Source organism: Taeniopygia guttata, chromosome Z (genome assembly GCF_048771995.1).
Source record: "Taeniopygia guttata chromosome Z, bTaeGut7.mat, whole genome shotgun sequence".
NCBI lineage: Eukaryota > Metazoa > Chordata > Aves > Passeriformes > Estrildidae > Taeniopygia > Taeniopygia guttata.
In genome coordinates this window covers 80,109,648-80,126,102 of record NC_133063.1, presented here as the reverse complement: position 1 = coordinate 80,126,102, position 16,455 = coordinate 80,109,648, and the positions used below count along the sequence as shown (strand labels likewise).

General features: G+C 39.1%; 1 protein-coding gene across 3 annotated transcripts in view; it reads right to left on the bottom strand.

The window, feature by feature from the left end:
• Positions 1 to 16,455, bottom strand: part of EDIL3 (EGF like repeats and discoidin domains 3) — a 237,245-nt gene that overhangs the window by 61,621 nt on the left and 159,169 nt on the right. For all 3 annotated transcript variants that reach the window (XM_002189898.7, XM_030258476.4, XM_072922905.1), the window contains one exon: positions 11,635 to 11,816. In XM_002189898.7, the coding sequence (XP_002189934.2) occupies positions 11,635 to 11,816 (182 nt within the window). The remainder of the gene's footprint in view (positions 1 to 11,634; positions 11,817 to 16,455) is intronic.

The following is a 16,455-nucleotide window of genomic DNA, read 5'->3' as shown; positions in this document are numbered from 1 at the left end:
AACAAAAATCACCTATTTCATTTAGCTTTTGTTGAGAACTTTCAATTTATGCCTCAGAGAGTTTACATAATTAGACAGACTAGAAAACTTGCTTAGTCTGTTCCTTCTTATTATTAAGTCATTATTTTAGTCCCAAAGGTAGTTGTTATGAATGCCATTAACAGGGTTATATGAATTATTCAAACACTGCCATATTTAGACTGCCATCTCAAGAAGGGGCCAATAATCAATCTCACGCTGTTCAGAGGTTTGTAGCCCTGCAAAATATCATCTTATTTGCAAAGTATTGATCAAATGAGCATTAGCTACCTGAAACTGAATGTTACCTAAGAAACACTAAGGTCATTTATTGCTATTATTACTTTCTTCATATGCTTTGAACTTTAGAAAACTCTTCCTGCCTTTGGAATGTTAATGGCTCTCAGAAAGAACTTCCCCACAATGTCTAGAAAACATCCTCAAGAATCAGCCTAAGAATTTGTAAATAAAAATGTCATTGAAAATATCTGCATGTATTTCCCCTTGTACAATAGCTTTGATCAGCAGCTTGTAGATCTAGATGATGTGATGTCAGACTCAGATCAAAAGCACATACTTTTCTTTTCAACCTACATGAAAACTGTCTTTCTTAGGGAAAAGAAGGGAATTCAAAAAGGTGCAATATTAAAATCACCGTGAAAATACACTCAGGGAAATTTCTGGTTGTGAAATAACTTCAGATATTGAGAGGTATTTTCTCTCACATATTTTCCATCTGTTTTCATGGCACCTTGGCAGATGCACTCTGGTAAAAACTGTGAAGAAAATTATGATCTTTCTTGGACATCTGGGAAAAATTCCCACTCTGGCTTCAGCGGGATTTGTCTAGGTCTTATGCATGTTCCTAGACCAAGAAGTCATGGAATTATAGAGTTTCAAGGTTTGAAAAGACATCAAATGTACTGATTAAAGGAGTGTTAACCATGGAAATCCGAGAATTCTCAGGAGATAAGGCTTTCCTGACCCTGTGAGATCCCATTGCACATTTCCAGAATAAACTTTTCTATTGATAACAGTGCTATCAAATGGTGCACAACCTGTATTAAAATGTGAATATTTGTCCCCTTTCTTCATGGTCAAGGTAATCCTAATCAATCTTTGGGGATAACCTGTTAGTTTTTGGGACATTGCTTGTGTGGGCCAAGATTTGGGGTAGAACCAAGGGGAGTGAAAGGTTAGTGAAGCACACAGGGGGCAGATGGCAATGTGGTTGATGAAAAGACTGCACCACTCAAATAATTTCTTGGCCCTCAGCTGCTGTTACAGAACACACAAAGTTGGCTCAAATTATTAATATCTTCTGAACACTAAGAAATTGGCTATTTGTTGAATCCTGACAACCACACTCATTAAATATTTCTTATTATCTTTTGAAATTAGAACCCAAAAGTGAAAAAAAAAAATTCATAAAGAAATGTTAAAAGTTACCCTTTGGTGAAAAGTTATCATTTTCCCTATTTATATTTACGCTTTTCCTCAAAATATTTTTCCTTCTACAAAAATTTGAAGGCAAAAAAAAATAGGTTAAAAAGAAAATTAAATATTGCTTGATTTTGTGATAGAAAATCTTTGAAAAGTCTTATTGAGACAGTCAAGGCTTGAACCACGTGTTTTTATCTTATCCACTCATGGAAGAAGAAGGTTCTAGGAGTGTAGGAGGAAAATATGCCTGGTTGCAGACTTAGGATTTATTATGTCTGTATCATACAAGCAAAAAGCAAGAGACACAGACAAACGAACATCCATGCAAATCTAGATCAAAGACAAGATGGCAGTTTATGCAAAGCCTTTTTCTACATATTCTTTGAACCAGTAGCATAAAAGAAAAGTGCAGAGTCATTATACTCTAACCAATAAGAAAAGGACCCATGTGGGTTTAACATTAACAGAAGGACTTCTATGAACCTCAAACAATATACAATAATTCATTATATAAGATTGAAACTTTTTCTATTTTTGCAAAGCATATATCTAGAACTTCTGACATCTCAAACTATCACTAAGTTCTTGTTCTTTCTTGTTCCTTATGATAAATGTAAATGTATTCACTTGATTCTTATTTTTCTAGCTTCCCATGAGAAGGTTTAGAAATTTCCCAGCCTTTTTCAGCTTTATGTCTAGTTTCTGGGGCCTTTTTGCACTTTCTAAAATCTTTTATCTTTTTATATTCCTACAATTCTCCCTCTCTTTTTCAACCCTAAATAAACCATCTTTGACTTGTCCCTTACTTACTACCTTGCATTACATAGCTTCACTACTGTATATATTCATTACCCTAGGAAAAAATATTATAAACTTTCTATATGAAGGCACTTTTTTTTTGTTTGCTTTAAGCTCAATCACTTTAAGTTAAAGCATTATTAATGTTTTGTAAAGTCAGGTTTAGCATCTGTTTAGCTTTTGACAAGTCTTGACCTTTCCAAGGTCTCATTTGTGAGTGACTTAAATTGGAAGGTCTTTGAGATGACAAACACACTCCACCTTCTCCAGAGGAGGTCAAGGAGGATGAGTTGACTTCAGCCCTTGTTTTTTTTTTGTGGCAGTTCTCATGGTGCTGGTGACTTTCTGTGCTTCCAACAACCTGGACTGCTGTGGGGTCGTGGAAACAGAAGTGAGAGAAACTTGGACTGAGAAATGGGTGAGCAGCAGGTCCAGAGGGTTGTAATCAGTGTCATAGGGTCAAGCTGGAGATGTGCCACTGTTGGTGTTCCCCAAGGTTCAATACTGGGGTAAGGAATTGATTACCTTGTCCCTCAGTGGTTGAATTAGGGTCAATGCAGTTCACTGGTCAGTGAGGGGTCCTCAGCAGTTCCCTGACCACACATGGCTGGGATGAGAGGCTAAAACCCCTGAGGGGCCCCCAAAGGGACCTTGACAGGTTGCACAGTTAGGGAGGGAGGAAATGTCTGTAGCTTAACAAGGGAAATTATTATTTTTATTATTAATAAAGGCAGGAACAGCTCCAGGCAGCAGCACAGGCTGGAGGGGACCTGCTGGGGTGGCTCTGTGAGGAAGCACCTGGGGGTTCTGCTGGGCAATGAGCTGTCCCTGACCAGCAGAGTGTCCTGGGGGCAAGGAAGGTCTATGGGATTTGGGGGGACACTGGGATGAGCATTGCCAGCAGGTCAGGAAGAGGATCCTACCCCCCTGCCCAGCCCTGTGTGAGGGCACATATGCAGTGCAGCACCCATCTCCTCGGGACAGGAGGACAGGGAGCTCCTGGAGCAGGTCCATGGAGGGACAGAGGGGATTCAGGGCCTGGAGCATCCCCGTGCCCAGGAAGGGCTGAGGGAGCAGGGGCTGCTCAGATGGAGAGGAGCCCAGTGAGAGGGGCCTCAGCCCTGGCTGTCCCCAAGTGTCCCGTTCTGTCCCTGGGTGTCCTCATGTGTCCCCCTGTGTCCCCCTGTGTCCTTGGGTTTCCCTGAGTGTTCTTGTCTGTCCCTGTGTGTCCCTGTCTGTCCCTGGGTGTCCTCGTCTGTCTGTCCTTGGGTGTCCCTGCTGTCTCTCCCTGGATCTCCCTGTCTGTCCCAGTCTGTCCCAGTATGTCCCAGTCTGTCCCTGTCTGTCTGTCCCAGTCTGTCCCTGTCTGTCTGTCCCAGTCTGTCTGTCCCAGTATGTCACAGTCTGTCCCAGTCTGTCCCTGTCTGTCTGTCCCAGTCTTTCCCAGTCTGTCCCAGTCTGTCCCAGTCTGTCCCAGTGTGTCCCAGTGTGTCCCAGTCTGTCCCAGTCTGTCTGTCCCAGTCTGTCTGTCCCAGTCTGTCTATCCCAGTCTGTCCCAGTCTGTCCCAGTCTGTCTATCCCAGTCTGTCCCAGTCTGTCTGTCCCAGTCTGTCCCAGTCTGTCCCTGTCTGTCTGTCCCAGTCTGTCCCAGTCTGTCCCTGTCTGTCTGTCCCAGTCTATCCCAGTCTGTCTGTCCCAGTCTGTCCTTGTCTGTCTGTCCCAGTCTATCCCAGTCTGTCTGTCCCAGTCTGTCCCAGTCTGTCTGTCCCAGTCTGTCCCAGTCTCTGTCCCAGTCTTTCCCAGTCTGTCCCAGTCTGTCCCAGTTTCAGGACTCAGAGCAGCCCCAGGCTCTGCCCCAGAGCCCCGGGCAGGGCTGATCCCAGCAATTCCTGCCCAGGAGCAGAACTCCTGCCCGGGCACTGCCAGCCCTGCCAGAGCCCAGGGAGGCTCTGGGGACTCCTCCTGGGACATTCCAGAGCCACATGGGCACAGTCCTGTGCTCTGGGGTGGCCCTGCTGGGGCAGGGAGGTGACACCAGTGACCCACTGGGCTCCCTTCCCAGCTGGACCATCCTGGGATTGTGTACCTATGCCTGCATACCACACCAAAATAATCTTAATATCCTGACATGTAGTCTTATTTTATCTTAAACTTTGTTCCCTGAACCCTAGCTTTATATTGAAATAACTTGAAACAACACTTTTCTGGAAGTCAAGTCTAGCAGGACAAAAACTACAAGTGAGGATCATTTGCTTTGCCAGCTTTTAAGCAAGTGTTTAGAAGCTAAAAATGACTCATTTGACTATCACACATTAGCATGACATCATGTCACAGATTTGGATGCTGTGCTGCCCACAAGGTGACTAGGATACCCACACATCATTCTGTTATGGACCACCACAAGGGTGCTGGAACAAATCTTGCTTTCTTCTTCCTGACGTCAAAAAACAAGTGGATGCATGGTTGTTCCTTTTTGTGTCACCACTTTCTGAGAATTGATTGCTTTTAATGTCAAAGTGGCAAATGGGAAAGAAAAGATTAGTTGGAATGCATATTGTTGCAGATGCAGGGAATAAAGCGTTTAAAGGTCCTGTTCCTTCAGTCCTTCAGCCACGTTAGGTGCAGTAATGTCGGAATCTGTGGTATTGATGATTCTGAGATTGTAGAAAGTCTCTGTCTGTCAGTCCCGCTGCCAAAGCAGAAGCCATAATTGGTCTGTGCTGTTTCAAGGTTGTTTATTCTGTTTATCTCTACCATGTTCTGCTGCCCTGCCGCAGCTCTGTCCTGCAGGGCAGCGTGTGGGGCTCTGCCCTCAGTGGGATGGTACAAACATTAAATACCACAAACTACCTGTGCTGGATTTACAATAACGTGCCAATATCTGTCACCTACGTTGGACAGTGTGTCCCCAGCCTGAACCAACAGAAAAATGCCAACACCACAGTGAAACATGGAGGGCATGAAGAAGGAGAAAAAGGACACGACACACCCAATTTCCTCCATCTTGTCCCCTCTGAACCCCTAATCTAGAATCCTAAAATTTTACTTTTGCACCCGTATCACACTTAATTATTACTCTTATCAAACACTCAAAGCTTGTAATTCATCCTGTAAGATTGAAAACTCTTTTCCATGGACAGAGATCACAGACAGTGTCTCTGGGGGCTCTGTCCAGGGGGGTTCCTGACCCCTGCCAGGGTCCCAGACCTGCCAGGGCAGCCAGAGGGAAGCCCTGGACTCCGACACAGTAATTAAGGAAAGCTGGCACGGGGGCTGACAGAGTGTGTTATGGATGGTGTTCACAACAGCAGCATGCTTCAGTTGCCACGGGGCTGCTGACTCTGAACTGTTTTGTGCACCCAGAACCTCAGCCCAAAGTTGTTTGAATGTGTCTGTGCCTGGGATGGAAGCAGGAGGTGTGATATGAAATGGATACCGAGATACAGGGGCGCCGGGGAGTCTGTGGATGATTGCACTAAGAACTAGACTCTCAGCCCCTTTGTTTTCTGCTCTGAGTACGTAAATTACATTTTTGGCCTGTAAGCTAAGTATTCAGATGCTGAGGGAGGTCTGCAGAGAGCAGACACTGGTATTGAGTTCACTGAAGTAGGTGAATTTATGGCAGGCTTTGGCTGGCAGACAACCTCTTCTAATTCCTGCAGATCAAAGGTCCTGCGTGGTATTGTTTTAATTCAACTGCACTTTCCTTATTAGTTTCTGTTCTCCACAGCTAAGGGCTTTCAGATACCTACTGCCTCTCATCAATATCCTCCAAGGAAATCCTTCTGTGATATTGAGCCAATTTCTTAAATATTGACAATAAAAATAAGAACTTTAATAACTTTTTAGCATTTAACTTAGCAGGTTAAATCTTCCTACGTGGTGCACATCACCTTGCAGGTTGACTCTGAGACTGCACTTCATATAAAGTCCACCTGACACTGAGATGAGAGCTGCATTAAGCTATATAAAACATTTAAACTGCAGTGACAGGTATTTTTGGAAGCCCGTTCACCAGCGCTCATGAATGAGGAAATGAACTTTGACAAAATGAATGGTTTCACAGATGGCAGTTTGCTTGGAGCTCTCACCAGCAGATGTTTGAGTGAATGTTCTGCAAGGCCTCTGTGTATTTTGGGTTTTATCATTTCATTAGCAAATAGCTATCACCTGGTGTGTACTTGCTCTTTGGAGGCTCTTGATGGGGAAACTGATAACTTTTCTTTTTTTTTTTTAGGAAAAAAACCCACACAATGCTTTGTGGTTTTCTGCTTGGAGATAAGAATGATGGAACTTAAGGGTTTTTTATACAAATAATTTTAGCCTGTGTCATAGTAGCTATGATTAGGCTTGAGAGATTCATAGTCACAGATTTAATTTTGCTACGGGATTGAAGGTCTCAAAAAAGGGGAGGCTGAGCACAAGAGGTGGAATTGAAACAAAAAGTGGTGTGGAGACACTTGTGTAAAAAACATATTAAGCCTCAATCAAAACATAAATTCTACCTAACAGCAATTATATGCCAATATAGTTAGATTTTTTTCTTTTAAAGCATTCTCTGTGCTTTCCAACAACAACAACAAAAAAGACTAAATAAATTAATTCTAAATAAGACAGAGATCAGGGAATTTTTTTTGTCCTGACTCTGTTGGGTTAGGTCCCTTTCCATCACAGGTGATCTTTTTTATGAAAAATATCTGCAGCAAAAGTATTTGCTCATAGTTTCAAGAAATATAGTGAAGAAATTTTCTTAAAGTTGGGCACAGTTATTAAATAAGCTAAATATAAAAAAAGCAAAAGGTATTATTTACAACAGACCCACTGAAATGGTAAATAAACCAAATATATTTTACTTTGGACTGGAGTACTAATATATTTAAATTTCTAATCAGAGGCTGGGCACATTTTCCATCAAACTGCTGTATTTATCATTATTGTGTTTAATCTGAATTTTAGCACATAATTTCAGAAAAAACATTTGGGGAATAAATTAGCAAAATTATAGAATTATATTTGTCTTTAAATATATTCTAAGTAAGATCTGTAGCTTTTCCATTTTGACATTACAACTTGACTTTCAACAATTGATTCCAAACAGAAAAATATATGAAATATAAATGGAAAAGGATTAATTCTTTGAAGAAGAAACCTCAGAATAAATATTTGGATCATCTTGTATGCAATAAAAACTATAGGAAAAAAGCTGAATAGTCAGCTTGAACTAATTTTACTTCCCACTTTTGCTTCTGCAACCAAACTGAGCAGTCTACCTGTTTTGTAAATTAATCCTTCAAACCTCCAACTACTCGCAACAACAAAATAAATATTTGAATATTTTATTTAAAAAAAATGTTTTGTAACCATACCAATGTCTCTGGAGAAACAGTTTATGTCATTTTAGTGAGAGATAACAAAATATGGGTTTTATTATTTTTTTTAACACTTTACATTTATACACAACAGTCTCCAGCAGCAGGTCAGGTGTTCAAACACATCTCCCAAATAGTGGCATGATGCTCAGTAATTAGTGCATTTTCTCAAAATTCTCCAGGTGTAAACTCTGCTGCAATCTGTTCTTGGTGGCTGTGGGTTTTACACTTTCTAAAAAGGATTTCCGTGTCCAAAAAACCACAAAATACGTAAAAGTTGTCAATAGGGCAAAAATGAATTAAGAAATTTGAGGGTGGTTAAAACAGGGAGACCAGCCTGGGAGTGTTGAAAGTGGGAGAGGAGAAGTATAAGGGCACAGGCATGGATTCATAGGTTGGAATTCCCTGGAGAGGAGTAACATTCACAAACTCCTGCTGGAAGTTTGTGTTTTTTATTAGATGATAATCCATGGGCAGGATCATATCCATGATTTTGGATATGGTAGAGGGAGAACAGAAACAATAATCCTGCCCATGGCCATATCTATTCTGATTCATACTGCCTTAAAAAGAATAACTAATACAGGAGTAGAAAAATATGGATGCAAGGAATGAGAAAAGATGAAGTGAAATCAGACAAAAAACAAACCAACATTTTTTTAAAACCATAAAGGCTAAAGAATAGAAGGGAAAAGAGAAACTGCTTAAAAATTAAGAAAAAAAAAAAGAAAAAAGAGTTGACAAAAGAGACTCATAACTGCAACAGTCAATGTGATCTTTTTGGTGATACTTCAGGACCAATTAATGAAAAATAAATGTATGTGATTTTTTTTTTGTCATTGCATTTCCAAACCATAAAAGTTAATATCACTAATAAAGTGCTAAGCAGCACACAGGTGTTATTTTATCACAGCCAACCTGTGAGGAGAAACAGAGGTCAGGAGAACTTTAAAAGGCAGATATGACTTACTCAGGCTTTAATTTGCTTCCAAAAACATGGTCAGTGACCCTTTAAATCACAAGCCAATTACAAGCATTGTAGTGCCATTACTAATTACATGCTGAGAGTGTAAATTTAAAATGGCAATTTCAATTTTCAGTTCATTAGGAGAATGCAGGAAAATGAAATTGCATACTAATTAGTTCATGTGTATCAGACACCTGAAAGATTAGAGAAAAAAACAAAACTTCTCCACTCATTACAAGTGAGTTATAAGAAGAACACTCAAACCTTTTATTTGCCAGGCTGCATATAAATAAAGGAATTAAATGACAAAGAAAGTTGATAATGATGGAACAAGGCAAAAATAGCTACAGGCTTGTACATAATCATACTTTGAGGGACTTTGCCTATTATACACGGCTTCCTTTAGAATTTATCTACCATTAGAAGCTACAAGAGGGGAACAGGCGATTGCTTCAGGTTCACCACATTAAATGTTAATTTGCATGTCCTAAAAATGGATTTTCTGGCTTTGTAACTTCCCACTTAATCTCTGATAAACACTCACACCATTTTTCAGTACCTTCTTCTTCTGGACCAAGTGCTTCGTCACTCAGAGCAGCAAGGAAAAGATTCCTGCTCCCAGTAGGGTCTGGGAAGGAGCTGGTGACACAACAGAGTAAAAACCCAAGTAGAGAGTTTGACATCTTGTCTCCCATGAGCCAAAAATTTAGCCCAAATCTGACTTTTTGTACCCCTCCATGAAAATTTATGGAGCATTACAGAAATGGAGAAATAAGATGTGGGATTTCTGCTTCTCCTCTCATCAAATTGCTCGCCCACACTGTGTTTGTTTCTTAAAACTTGAAGAACAAGACTGTGCTCTGATGTAAAGATCTACTATGCATAAAGTGTGAGTCTGTGAGTCTCCACCTTGCCAGATCTAAATAGGTTTTCTGTAGAACACTGAAAAACACTTTTTCCTTGCAACTAGAATCTCCCCCCCCCAAAAAAAGTCTCAGATTTTCTGGTTCCAGGTGTTTTAAAGAAAGCGAAAAGGAAGGAAAGAAATCCTCTGAAGATTTCTGCTCTAAAATGACAAAGAATATTTTTAATTTTGCCACGAACTGAAGAAAAGAGTATTAAAAAATAGCATTTGGCAAATTTTGTGAAAACGATAGACTAAAGTTTATTTTGCAAGAAAATGAGAAGGAAAATAAGGGAATGGTTAAAACATGTTAATTGTGTGATGTAAGCTTCTCAAAAGTCCTCACACCCCATGGCTGTCAAAATTACCTGTAAGGTAGTGGAGTAACCTCCAAACCTCCAAAGAAAAAAGAACAAATTCTTCAGACCTGATGCCATGGGCATGATTTAGATGATTTTAAACACATTTTCTCCTCTGGCCCAAGGATGTCCCTTGCAGCAAGAGCAGAGGGAAGACTTCCCAGGGAGCAAAGTCCAAGGGAGCCTGGGAACTGCCCCCACGGTGCCAAGAGCAAATGTCGAAGCATTAGACCATTAAATATCCCTATCCAGTTCTTCTCCTCAAAAAAGACAGGTCTAGGGGGCCAGTGCTAAATGATTTTGAAATCTTTCTCCAGCTCATTTAATAAATCCTACACTCTAACACAGCCCAAAAGAGGACTTTTTCATTATGCATTGAAGTTACATTAGCTTTCTACTCCCATGGAAATAAATCTGCTCAGGTTTCCCTGCATGATCCTTTCCAGTTCTTTTCAATGTGTAAATTTTACAGACTTCCTAACCCCTCTGATCTTTATGGAGGAGAACTGACTTACGACACGTTGAAGGGCCTTTGTGTTTTCACTCTGCAATAAATAACAAGCAGTAACACCACTTTTCCTTTTCAGAGGTGACAAAATCCAGCACTCCCAGTGCACCAGTTTAAGAAGACTTCATCAAACAGTGCTTTGTGTCTGCTCTCCATACAAGAAAAATGAGCAGGTAATTCTGTATGCTTCTACCTCTAGATATGTAGGAGCCCCTCAGAAAAAATAAAAAAATGAAAGTCAGAGCAAAAACATTGACTATGGACAAATATTAATGCCATGGACACCAAGGTAGCCTCAATTAGAGTGTGTCTGACACAGCTGAGGGCATTATGGACAGTTCAACTTAATGCTGGCGGATAAAATGTTCAAATACCTCATTTTGCTAAATCCTGCAGTGGATTCACTGGAAGGGAAGCATCCTCCTCACACATTGACCATGAAAGTTTTCACATAAGTATCCAACTCACTGACCTTTATTAACCAACAGCTGAAATTGCCAAAGCTCTGCCTAATTCCCATATCATGAAAACACAATCCAAGCCAAGAGCTACAACAACCACTAGATAATTATCTCCATTAAAACGCTCCTACAGGACTTCATACTCTCTACTTTTACTGAAGTAATTTTTTGGGCACGGAGAAATCCAGTGCACAGTGAGGACACTGCCATTTGAATCACTCTAGCAATAACATGCTTGAGTGGGATGTGAAAATGTGTATTTTCAGCCTCATGGATGTGTCTGAACTAAACAGCTGTTTCAACCTTAATTAAAACATTTCCTGTTACTTCCAGTAGTACTTAATCTGTGTGCCCAGAGCAGCTCAGCAAAGAGGACCAGCTCTTCCAGCATGCTCTGGCACTGCCCAAACCACACTTTACAACCTTTAGCAGGTGTCAGGGTATCTCCACCAAGACATAAAGCTGTGATATGCTTCTAAGGAGCTGACCACCAAATACAACATATGTGGAAAGCAGCTTTTTTTGAAAGGAGTCTACATAAATCTGTTTCCACGGTTTGGAAGCCACAATGGAACATATGCACATGGCTTTTTAAATTTAAAAAAAAAAAAAAAAAAGGGCTTGTACATTTGTAAAGTCAAGATTATCACTGTTTTGCAACAAAATAGTCCATTTTAGCCCCAGCTATATCCCTGACAGTGAATAAGGATATAGCTGTTCATTAACCACTTGTCTTCATCAGTTTCTTAAGTGACACTGGAAATTGAATGAAGGATATTTTTTTTCCTCCTTGGCTCCATCTGTTACCTGAATCCATGGCCATCTGTCATTTTCTGCAGCAGTCCAGGCATTCACAAGACCCTTCTTATTAAGCCGTGCATAGTAGGGATACCACTTCTGGAGTCCAAAAAGAGCTCGGTGAGTGGAGGATGCAGTGATTTGTTGGTTTGACACAATCCCTCCTTCTATCCCTAGTGGGCCAGAGCACCCTGCAAATGCAAAAAAAAAATAATAAATAATTTGACTGAAATGATCAACTGTTCTGAGCCCCAAGTCACTAATTGCAATAGCATACAAATAAATCCAGAATATCACGGAATATCATGCCAAATCCAGCTTAGAAGACATTCAAAATACTTGACTATATCACCTGTTCATAGAAATTAAAAAAAAAAAAATTACTAAACTATTTCTTGCAAATAACTATTCTCATTATACAAGTAATAAAATGAATTAAACTTTCAATTTCTTTTAGCTTGTTCTAGCTGAAGACTTGTGAGTTTGAGTTTTACGGGCACAATGATGAAAAAATCCTCACATTCAAATATTGAAATGATTGTTAAAAGTAAATTTAAAATCCTGTAATTACTGCAAAGTTCCATATTGCTGCTCTTCCCTCAAAGTTCAGCACTTAACCAAAGTGCTACAAATTGTTATTGCAGTTATCTCTAGAAATATGAAAATAGACATAAGTTGTCGTTCAGTTACATTAAAAATATTTAAAGGTTTATCCATTTAATCAGCAAGTCTCAAAGCATGTATTTAACTGAAATGTTCCAGTGTTCATAATTTTATGTATGGTATTCATCATTAATGTATTCACCAGAAATACTTGTAGATTGTAGACCTAATCTATTTTTAAAATCAAGATATTTCTGCATACATTGTTTTTAAAATCAAGATATTTCTGCATATATTTTTTTTTTTTGAAGCCACTCTATTTGGGCACAGGAACAAAAGAATTCAGCTATTGTGAGCAATCCACAAATGTACATTGAGAAAATTATTAAAATTCATTATGTACAAACAATTGGCAGTTTATTCAACACTCGAGTGAGAATCTGAGATTTTCCTTTCCTCAGTTCTGATGCAGAATCTGGAGAGAAGGTAATCACAGGAATTATTCTGGCAGCCAGTGTTACTCTGTGGCCCAAAGGACCTTCTGCTTTGCAGGTCAGCTGCACTTTGGCAATTGAGAGCACCACAGGGCAGATGTTTACTTACATTTCAGGTTTTCTCAGAAAGCTGGCAGTTTCACCTCAAGCAGTACCCAAAAATTAATTCTGAAATCATACTCTTACGAAATCCTTACACCACCCAGACAGAAAGTCACAAATAATTTAATTCCTCATTAACTTAAAGGTGCAGAGAAGAAAAAGTGACCAGTGCAATTTGCTCCTCTCAGCCAGGAGACAGCCCAGGGTAGTGCAATCCCCAGGTGTGGGTGATGATGGAGACAAAGATAAACTGAACTGAAGTTGTAAGTTGATTATGGTGATGAGCAAACACATGTTTGAAAAAGTAAAGCAAAGCTCCCATGCAGGTGGGCTTCAGGATGTGTTTCTCCTTAAAAACCTTAAAAACTTCCAGGAGATGCTCAAATGAAATCCTCACTCCAATGACTGATTTTGCACCATGTCATGATTTCACACAGGTTTTCACCAGCCCACAAAGCTCAGCAAGAACCTAAACTCCTCATGCTACATCTCTTTATCAGCCAAAAATAAAAGCTTTGCCTTCAGCACTTGAATAATAACTGCATGGAACATGACAAAATGTGGCTCTCTCTTGTTGCTGTGCAAGGCTTGAGGAGGCCAGAAGAAATCAAACTCTTTGTCACCAGCACGGGCAGGGACAATGCAGAACACATTCAGAAAATCCACAAATGTTGAGAAGGTGTCATTCCTCACTGCGTTTTCATCAAGCATTACTTGAGGATTGAAAGGCCTATTCAAATCTTAGCTGTTTCTGAAGTATTTTCACCCAAGCAGAATGGAATCTTTTGGTGTGCAAAGCGCTGAATCTGCTTGTAAAACAGAGGTAAATGACTCCTCTTGCTAGTAAAAGGGTTTTAAGATCATGGGGATTTAGGGTTCAAAGGAAAATTAACCTTAGTAGGCCCTGAAAAGAAAAAATAAATACCTTAGGTACATGAAGGCCTTGTGCCTTGCTAGAACTGCACCTGTGTAGCTAGTCCATGATAAATGAGATAATTGTTAGATGTGATGATTGTTTAGTAATTAAATATAATCACTGTTTAATCGTAAGAATAATCATGAGAAACTGAGGTCAGGGGCCTAAGAAAGATCACGAGAAACTCATGTCAATGTATGCAATAGAACAATATAAGTTTAATAATTAAAATGCAAGTTATATAAAGATAGAATATAAAATAGGTTCAGCTGGAAAGCCGTGTTGGAGTCAGATTTGGGTCTGTATCCCTGATTCCCAGAGCTCTCAATAAAAGCATCTGCATAGAATCATATCCTGTGATTATGTGTGTTTCTGAATGCTGACAACTCTCTCCTAAGAAAAGTGCAGGTTTTCAAATGTTCCTCATAGCTAAATATTGAAAAAAAAAATTTTTATGCTGTTTCATAATGGAAAAGAATAGTTCACACAGATGTGTCCTGTGTGCATGTGTAACTCACCAACAGACCCGCACCTACAGGACACACCAATGAAATAAATTAACCATCTTTAACAGCTGCAGTCATAGACTAATAATTATTTAAAAGTAGAGCTGTGACAAAACAGAAGAAAGGTTTTCTGAGGGGACCTTAAAGAGGAGGCATGCTGGAGCCATGTTAATATTTGCCATGTCTGTTAATTCATCTCGTGTCTGAGATGTATTAAATTTTATTTGAAATATGCGCGAAATCCTTACAAGACAAAGCTGAACTTTCATTTCTAACTTGAAGGCAATTTCCTTTCTAAGTTTAATTGCCAAGCACAGCACTTAACTCTATTTTTTCAGCTATGACCGTACAAGCTCAGCAGTGTTTATCTTCCTTAGCTTTAGGAGGATTATTCCTGAAATCCAAAGACAATCTCTACCTTCAGGGAGCAGGTACTTTATTGTACAAGCTCCTTATTTTCTTTGCAGTTCCAGTCATGGTTTTGTCACATTTGTCCATTTTTAAATCTGAGCTAAACAAGAGTACCACTCCTAAAATTTAAAATTACCACATTAGAGATACTTTTTACTTTGGTGTTCAGTTCAGACACAACAACATGAGATGTGTGGAAAGCATGATACTAGACAATAGTTCCTAAACATGATTATAATTATATTTCCTAAATTATCAGAACATTCTCCTATTTTTTTAATTTTTAATAACTTTTTTATTCATTGAACAGCCAGGATTTCATCAAGTTTCATTAGAATAATGTCAGTGAGGTCCTTCCACTGTTAAATTTGCACTTTTGTTCACCCTTTAGGTATTTATTTTAATCAGACATCATTTTCAACAAGAAAACCTTTCCATTCACTTTCTTTTATCAGTTAAAATCAAATATTGAACATATTTTTGGATAGTCAAATACCACAGCAAATGGACTTCCCTTAGCCATATGCTCATTAATTTCTTCAAAAACCTCCACTAGATTAGCAAGTTACTCTTTCTTCTTGTAAAAACTCTAATGGAGCTATTACTCTCTAAATTCACAAGAAATTTGTTTATCCTAAGAACTCTCAGCTGAATGACCCATCTCTGGTTCCATTAAATGTGGTTTATCACTAAAAGATTGGTTATAAACCAGTTCCTGAACACGATATTAAATTTAAGACACAAACCCCACTTTTCTTCAAGTTATCAATTATTTCTTTATGTGTTTAAGAGCTGTGATATACCACTGACTTCTAACAATGAAAATAGGCAAAATGAGCTTTTTCAGTTTGTTGGTTTGTTTTTTTTTTTAATTGAGAGGCATATTTTGCAGAACAAGTGCATGATGTATTATATTTTATTGCTATGCTTCTGCTTCTATTAAATCCATGGTTCTTTTAACAAAAATCATGACAATTTGGGAAACAATAACATCACTGGAGTGATCGATTGTGTACAATTCAAACTGGTCAATTTTAGTCATTAAATAAAAAAAGGATATTTTTAATAGTTAAGGCAGATGCATTGGGGCATGACAACACACTTGATGCAAAGAAAAAAAGAAAAATTAAACACCAATTAAGCTGCCTGACATGATACAGATTCTCCAGGCAGATTTTATCATCTGGAGCTGTTATTTCAGTGTCATTAAAAAGCAAGATATTAAGGCAAATTATATTGGTTTTGATCCTACAGTTACAATTATGGGTATGCACTAAATAAACCCCATTTAATGCTTCTCTTTTTCTCACCAAACACAAACCTGTGCCCATAAAAATCTGACTATCCATGGAGATAACAATGACAAGGTGTACCAAGAGCTACGTGGACAGATCCAGAGAAGGATGGGAAAAGTCTTTAACAGGAAAAGTGAATTTTTTCAGTTCTCCTGAGAATTCCCACCATGTGAAGACATCAAAGTTATAAATCTGCCTTGGAGGCTTCTTTTACAACCTTAATTATATCTAGAATCATTAATGCACCATTTTGCACACCAAACCATTTGGTTTTTGGCCCAGATTTCCCTTGCAGACCGAGGGTATGGGAATCAAACAGCTCCCAAGAAAGGAGATGAGTTCTGTGCTTCCACCCTTATCTCTGGCAACAGCAAATCCCTCCAGCTGAACAATAATACTTGAGCAAAACAAATGACAGCTAGCTTACTGTGGTATACATTGATATCTCCTCAGAAGAACCTTAAAGTAGGGAAATAAATAGCTGATTCGTGTTCTTCATATTG